This window comes from Athene cunicularia, assembly GCF_003259725.1.
Source record: "Athene cunicularia isolate RWA chromosome 1 unlocalized genomic scaffold, athCun1 chr1_part1, whole genome shotgun sequence".
NCBI classification, from domain to species: domain Eukaryota; kingdom Metazoa; phylum Chordata; class Aves; order Strigiformes; family Strigidae; genus Athene; species Athene cunicularia.
Window position 1 is genome coordinate 62,413,518 of NW_020799091.1, and position 6,784 is coordinate 62,420,301.

At 41.5% G+C, this 6,784-nt stretch overlaps 1 protein-coding gene across 3 annotated transcripts; it reads left to right on the plus strand.

Annotated features, from left to right (window-relative positions):
• Window positions 1–1,470: 1,470 nt before the first annotated feature.
• ING1 (inhibitor of growth family member 1) lies at window positions 1,471–4,246 on the plus strand. Of its 3 annotated transcripts, none has more exons than XM_026857150.1 (2): window positions 1,471–2,514; window positions 2,609–4,246. In XM_026857150.1, the coding sequence occupies exon 2, from the start codon at window positions 2,680–2,682 to the stop codon at window positions 3,310–3,312; it is 633 nt and encodes a 210-aa protein (XP_026712951.1). In that variant the 5' UTR covers window positions 1,471–2,514; window positions 2,609–2,679; the 3' UTR covers window positions 3,313–4,246. The 3 variants fall into 3 exon arrangements, with proteins under 3 accessions (XP_026712951.1, XP_026712943.1, XP_026712936.1); XM_026857142.1 differs by having other exon boundaries at window positions 1,471–2,499; XM_026857135.1 differs by lacking the exon at window positions 1,471–2,514 and having other exon boundaries at window positions 2,539–4,246.
• The last annotated feature ends 2,538 nt before the right edge of the window (window positions 4,247–6,784 follow it).

Genomic DNA, 6,784 nt, shown 5'->3' on the forward strand with positions numbered 1-6,784 from the left:
GGTCCCGGCGGAGGTGACCTCCGCTGGTAGCGCCCAGCGCGGCAGCCGGGCGGCGGAGCGCGGGCGTCCTGGCGTGGCTTCTGGCCCTGCCGCCTACGGAGGTGCTTCTCGCCCTGGCGGCAGTAGGGGGTCCCGGGGTGCGTGGGCACGCAGCCGTCACGGCTGCGCCTGGACCCCGTGAGGGCCGCGGAACTGTTCTGGGAATAAAGCTTTCACAACATACGGCACCCCTTTTTTTTCTTTTTTGTTTTGTTTTTGTACTGTTTGAATGGCGCCTGTGATGTTGGGAGTGTGCATTCACAGCTGGTGAACAATTGCGTAACACAAAAATGGCACAAAACTCTCCTTTCTGGTCTTTCTGTTACACCACGCCAAGGGAAAGCAGTTTTCTGGAATTCCTATAAACGCAGCCTCCTCAGGGCGGGCAGCTTCCGCTGAGCGTGCCCGTGTGAGGAACGGCGGTGCAACCCTCCTCCGAGCTGTAGTAGACAGCTGTCAAGCTACTGCTTTTAGCAGGAGCAGTGCTCGAATATAACGTTTTTCCAACACTGATGCTCAGCAGCCCTTTCTGTTTGGCTGCGTTTGTGAAAAGGCTCATCTCGCACCGTGTCTCACACACCAAACGCGGCAGTGCCCGAGGACGCGCTCGGCAGGGTTTTGCAGAGTTCGAGATCGTTGCAGCCAACTCTTTCTCCTGCATAATACAGCTGCTGCAGGAGGTGGTGTGGTGCTGTAGTGTTAACGTGTGTGTGCAATACCAGAATCAAAGTTTTCATCATGCCTAACTTAGGTCATTAATTATTTCGTGGTATCGAGAGAGAGTTCTTCATGAAAGATGCCTGCCTACCAGACTGAGATGGGTTAAATTGATGACATCACTCAAGGGCCAAAATTCAGAACATAAAACTTCTGCATTTCAGCCACTGAAAATAATTAGCACTTGATTTTTAGTCTTCTTGAATGCTTAATCTTCTGTACGTTTCAGGGGGGTTTTTTTGCTGGTGGTTGGGTGGTTTGGGTTTTGGGGGGTTTTTTGTTTTGGCTTGGGTTTTTTGTAGTTAGAAAAAAAGGCATTTGCTGAAGATAATAATGTATTGAAATACTAATTTTGGTCAGATAGGTTATACTGCAGGACCAGCTGACAGGTCATGCTTAACCGATGCGAGAAGCGTAGGCTGCAGCTATAAAAACTAAAGTAAAACTTGCATAAACTTTCCATTGTCTTCACTAGAAATCAGGAATGCATGTGTTCAAAAAATCTGCCCAGGCAAGACAAAACTTAAATCACAGGATAACTATTAGTTGCATATGTATCACATTCCCTTAATTTAAAAAAGAAAAATTTAGAAAAAGTTTTGGTAATAACATTTGAACATATAAGGATCCTGGTTTCTGTTACGTCAGTTGAGGTTAGATTTTATATCTCAGTATATTTTGCTTCTCTTTATATCTCAGTATATTTTGCTTCTCTAAGGCAGAATGCTCTAAGCTGTGAGAAAGGGAAAAATCAGTGAAGAAAGACATTCTGCGTGTTTTTCTGCAGGAAAAACATTCTGCATGTTTTTGAACAATTAATGTGGAAATGCTGAGTGTCCCGTATGTTTGAGTTGATTTGAGTATTGCGGTAAAACTCAGAAACATCTGCTTAAAAATAGGTTTCTAGAACCATTCTCGAAACTTTGAACATTTTTGTGCTCTGTTCTTTCTTAGAAACTATTGGAACAATCCTTCAGCTGCAGTTCAAGATCTAACATATTTTTTGTGTTAGCATTTTAAACTGGAAGCTCTAGCTGCCCCAATTCTTGCATATCATCTTTAATGTTATCTTCTAACTTTTTCATTCTCCTTCTCTGCAGGAATACTTGAAGATTATGTGTCTGTGTTTTAAAAAGTAAGCAACAGGTATTTTACAGAAAGTATCAGGAGGAAATCATCTAGACATTTTGGATATTATAATCCTAATTCTGTAGTCCTAGAGATTTAAGTGGCCTCACATTTTCAGCAAAAACAACTCAGCAATATTGGATGAAACTTGCCATAGCTTATGGTCTGTCCCTGTGCATTTGAAGTTCTCCTGCATCAGCTGTCAAGTATGATAGTGATTATTAACGCAGTATCTTATTTCTACACTGATTTGTACTTTCTTTCTCTCCTACTCTCTCCCACTCTCAGTCTCTCACTCAAAGTATTAATGTTGTTAAACAGAAAATGTCCAGGAAGGCAATCTGTGAGTTTGCCCTCTAATTTTACAGTGAATTTTGGAATGTTTGATGGTGTGTATATATTTGTTTAGTTAGTAGTTGTTGATTACTGGTAAGTTTAAAGGGAAGAATTGTCAACACACATAAAATTATATTTAATCACTTAGTCACTTTTTTTGTTTCCAAATCAGCATTTGCATTCTCTTCTTGCGGGACTGAGTAGATCAAAAGTAATCCACTGGCGTCATGATCCCCTTGTCAGATACCAGCTTCAGGGAATCTGTCTTTGATCAGCTTTGAGGGTTACTAAAAGGTGGTGTTGCGTGGAAGGAACAATATGGGAAGGCTTTGTTTCACCATTCCCTCTGTTGAAAATATTATTTATAGTTTTTATTTCTTCCTTGCAGAGATTCTGAAGGACCTGGATGATTACTATGAAAAATTTAAACGAGAGACAGATGCTGTGCAGAAAAGAAGAATGTTGCACTGCATACAGAGAGCCTTGATTCGGAGTCAGGAACTGGGGGATGAGAAGATCCAAATAGTCAGTCAGATGGTGGAGCTCGTTGAGAACAGAACCAGGCAAGTGGACAGCCATGTGGAACTGTTTGAGACTTGTCAAGAGACTAACGATACCACTGGAAACAGCGGAAAAGCCAGCCAAGATAAATCAAAGAATGAGACAATCGCGCAGGCAGAAAAGCCCAACAATAAGAGATCGAGGCGGCAAAGAAATAATGAGAACCGAGAAAATGCTTCAAATAATCATGATCATGATGACATCACCTCAGGAACTCCAAAGGAGAAGAAAGCAAAAACGTCCAAGAAGAAGAAACGGTCCAAGGCTAAAGCAGAGAGGGAAGCTTCTCCCCCAGACCTTCCTATTGACCCTAACGAGCCAACATACTGCTTGTGCAACCAAGTCTCCTATGGAGAAATGATAGGATGCGATAATGATGAGTGCCCCATTGAGTGGTTTCACTTCTCCTGCGTGGGACTCAATCATAAACCAAAGGGCAAATGGTACTGCCCCAAATGTAGAGGAGAAAATGAAAAAACTATGGACAAGGCATTGGAGAAGTCTAAAAAAGAAAGGGCCTACAACAGGTAGTTTGTAGACTTTTCATAGCAAAGAAAAATAAAACCACCAAACCAGTGTATTTATTGTCAGTGTCACCTTTGTTGAGGTGAAAGGATTGTAAAATGTATATTTTTAAAGGAGGTTTAAAACTGAACCATTCCTGTTATAGGGACGGCAATAAGCAATTTTGTTTTTCATTTGGTAAACTGTAACAAGAATGTGGTCTGTGGACCAGTGTATTCCAAAAAGTAAAGTTATAAGAGTTTAAACTGAATATTCAGGTGGGTCTTAAAAGAGAAATTAATACTTTTTTTTTTTTTTCTTTTTTCCTTCAGTGCTGGTAGCACTCTACCCATTAAAATTTTGATGACAAATATCTCTGAAATGTAATTTTGTTTCCTTTATTGAAAAATGTTATTTACCTTTTGAGCAAAATTGTTAAATAGTTTAGCCATCTGGTTGTATCTGAATAAAGCTGCAATACATTACAAATGTAACTTCTTTTGGTGATGAGCAGTGCAAGAGCAAACAAAAGGAGAGTAAAATTTGGTTCCTGCTACAAAGTGTCAGTATAACAGTTCAATAGAAAATGTTTAAATAGGCTTAGAGGATTATTTTTAAAAGAAAAAAAAAGTTAATGGTTAAATTTTACACAACAGATATTTTATATGCTGGCCACGTACCACAAGGGCCATTTTAAAATGATTGAATATGTTTTATATTTAACCAGGAAGTGGTTTAGTAATGAGACAACATAAATGAAGCTTTATACTGTCACAGATAGTAGTGTAGCAATCCTTAATTTGTTTAAGTTGTATAAATGTACATTTTTAAGTGGAGTTGCACTTACTGTATTATACTTGGAAATGCAGCCAAATGCCATTGTGTAACCAATGTGCATTTCCTGCTGTATGTATGAAAATTGTACAGCTGTGATATTAAGAAATAAATGAAACAACTTTGACAGTTTGCTTCTTTAACAATCATGTTTAATGATCATTCATATATCTTTAAAAAAAATTGTCTTTAACCTCAGCAGCTTCAGCAAGCTGCTGCTAGGAAGCCTGAAACTGTTGTAGTGGTAACCAAATTACAGTTCTGATAATGAACCTTCATAGACCGTATGGCCAGCAAGGTCGTAGGAGAGCAAAAATAGCATTTAAGTTTCCATCCAAATCCGCTCTTTTTGTGCTTGCAGTCACTCCCAGTCCCAGACATTTATCTAAAAATTGATAGTATAGAGCTGGTCTTGTTAGTTTTTTTTCATGCTTTTATACTATGGATATAAATTATTCCATGTCTGTTATCAGCAGAAAGATCTTTTGTGTTACAGCATTCTAAAGTATTATTGCAGCTGTTCCAGGGCAGACATTTTTATTCTTCACCTCATACAAAAATATACTAGCTCTGACCGAGGTGCTGTGCATTAGACGAGGTATCCAGATCCTCTGTCACTTAGCTTTATAGCAAAGCTTGCTCAGACTGTTTCCTTCATCTGCGTGGCTGGAGGTTTTGGCTGAGCTGATTTCATCTCCTCGTCCCCCCACGGGCCTTCACTGCAAGTGTGAAGGGGATGGGACTAGTGGTAGGAAGGCTGTGGAAGCGAAGGTTGTGAAATCCGGTGGGTCAGACAAGAGTCCTGAGGGGAGGCTGGGGTGGGTTCATTTTTTTGGAACACAGCATTCCCTTAATATTTATAACTGCGTTGTTTTGCTTCCTGGCCAGTGAAACCATACTTGCCCCCCGATGTATCCCAGCAGGTCCTTCTGTTGGAAGTAGGGGAGACAAGGTTTTGCATCCAGTTGAACACAAGGCAGTTGGGGCTCAGTGTTTTCTAAAGATGTGCTGAAAGACCCCAAGATGTGCCGTATCACTACATGTGGATATTCCCTGCCAGTCAGACATACTTCCAGTGACAAGTAGAAGTCCTGTTTTACTTCTAATTGGTACACTAAGTGTGTGTGCATGTGTTTCCAGTCACTACAAACTATCACGTTACACCGAGCCATCTTTGCCCTGAGCAAACGACCACTCCGAATCACAGCTTCTGCTCCTGAGGTGGTTTAGGATAGATGTGTAATTTATTTAGTCTCTTACCCTTCTTTTCTCTGCAGCCTTTTGGATTTCCATTCTCCCTACGCACTTACCAGCCTTTCCTGCTCGCCCTCTTGCACTTGCTGTCGTTGTGGCTAATCCCAACATTTCTGGTCTTTTCTGCCTCAGCCATTCTGTTGTCCTCCCACCAGACTATGCTGAGAACATTGATACTTAGCAGGATTGTACTAGTGACACTCCAGTGAAACTTTATATAGGAACTAGTGCAGACACAAGTTTCAAATCAAGTCTTTTTCATAAAATCTCTGCATTGGTTCTGCAGGGCATTTTGCATGTGGAAAGCTAGAACAAAACAACAAAGGTGCAAAGGAGTATGGGAAGAAAGTTCAGCTAAAGATGGATCAGTAGAGCAATATTTATACTGCCCTTCAGTGAATGTGTTTCCAGTTACTGAAGGCTGGCTGTGGTCTCCTGTATTTCAGCTTTTCGCAAAAGACAGCTCCTGATCTGCAAAGCAGCTTGAAGTTACATCCCCTTCTGCATTTTTCCAAGACTTGTCTTATCTTCCCAACTCGCCCTGTTACAGATGCAACGTTGTTCTGCTGCTCGAGCCTGAGGGTTGACTGGACCGGCATGGTACCGTTTGACAGGTCTAGTTTCAGTCGATGGGTGCAATTAGATGTGAGGGACTCCACTGCAGCACCGAGCTCTTTATGGATGAAAGTGAAGCCATCTCATGTTATACTGACACACTGCCAGGTGCCGTGTACTGTAAACTACCTTTGGTATCTTATCTAAAATGCCGTCTTTACAAAATGTCTTGACAAATCCTCCTTTCTTAGTTATTTGCAGTGAATTTAATGGCCAAGAGAAACTGCTGTCCTTTGAACCAACTTTTGTTATTTCTGTGAAGCAGATCAGCTCATTTGCAAGCTTCCTTATACTGCCCGGCAGGGTGACAGTGCTGTGATTCGGAGAGATTATCTGCAGGTTTGAGGAAACAACTGAATCTCTCAGTGACCCTTTCCCGTCGAGGCTGCCAACAAAAGGCTTGAGTGAGTGGGAGGCTCTTCTAGGAGCTGAGCTAAGGCTTCTGACTCATTTCCCACACTAGTGAGCAGCCACCAGGTATGGTAGCATTGATATAGTATATAAAAATCAGCAGGTGGTTGTTGAGGGGGAAGTCACAGCATCAGGAATCACAAACTTCTTAACAGTTCTCATTTAGAACATGCAGGCAGCTGTAATCACTGCTAATCTGTAATAGGTGTCACAGGAAGGTCCATGTTGTGTTGCTGAACCCTTGAGCTGATGATAAAGTCCTTCTGACTACTGAAAAGCACCGTTTCAACACTCAAGTCAAGGGAGCTGGAAGCAGACCTTACACCCAAGTCATCACCATCCTCAGACGGCAGATTTGTTCTGCAGTTGGGCAGCTGGCAGCAAA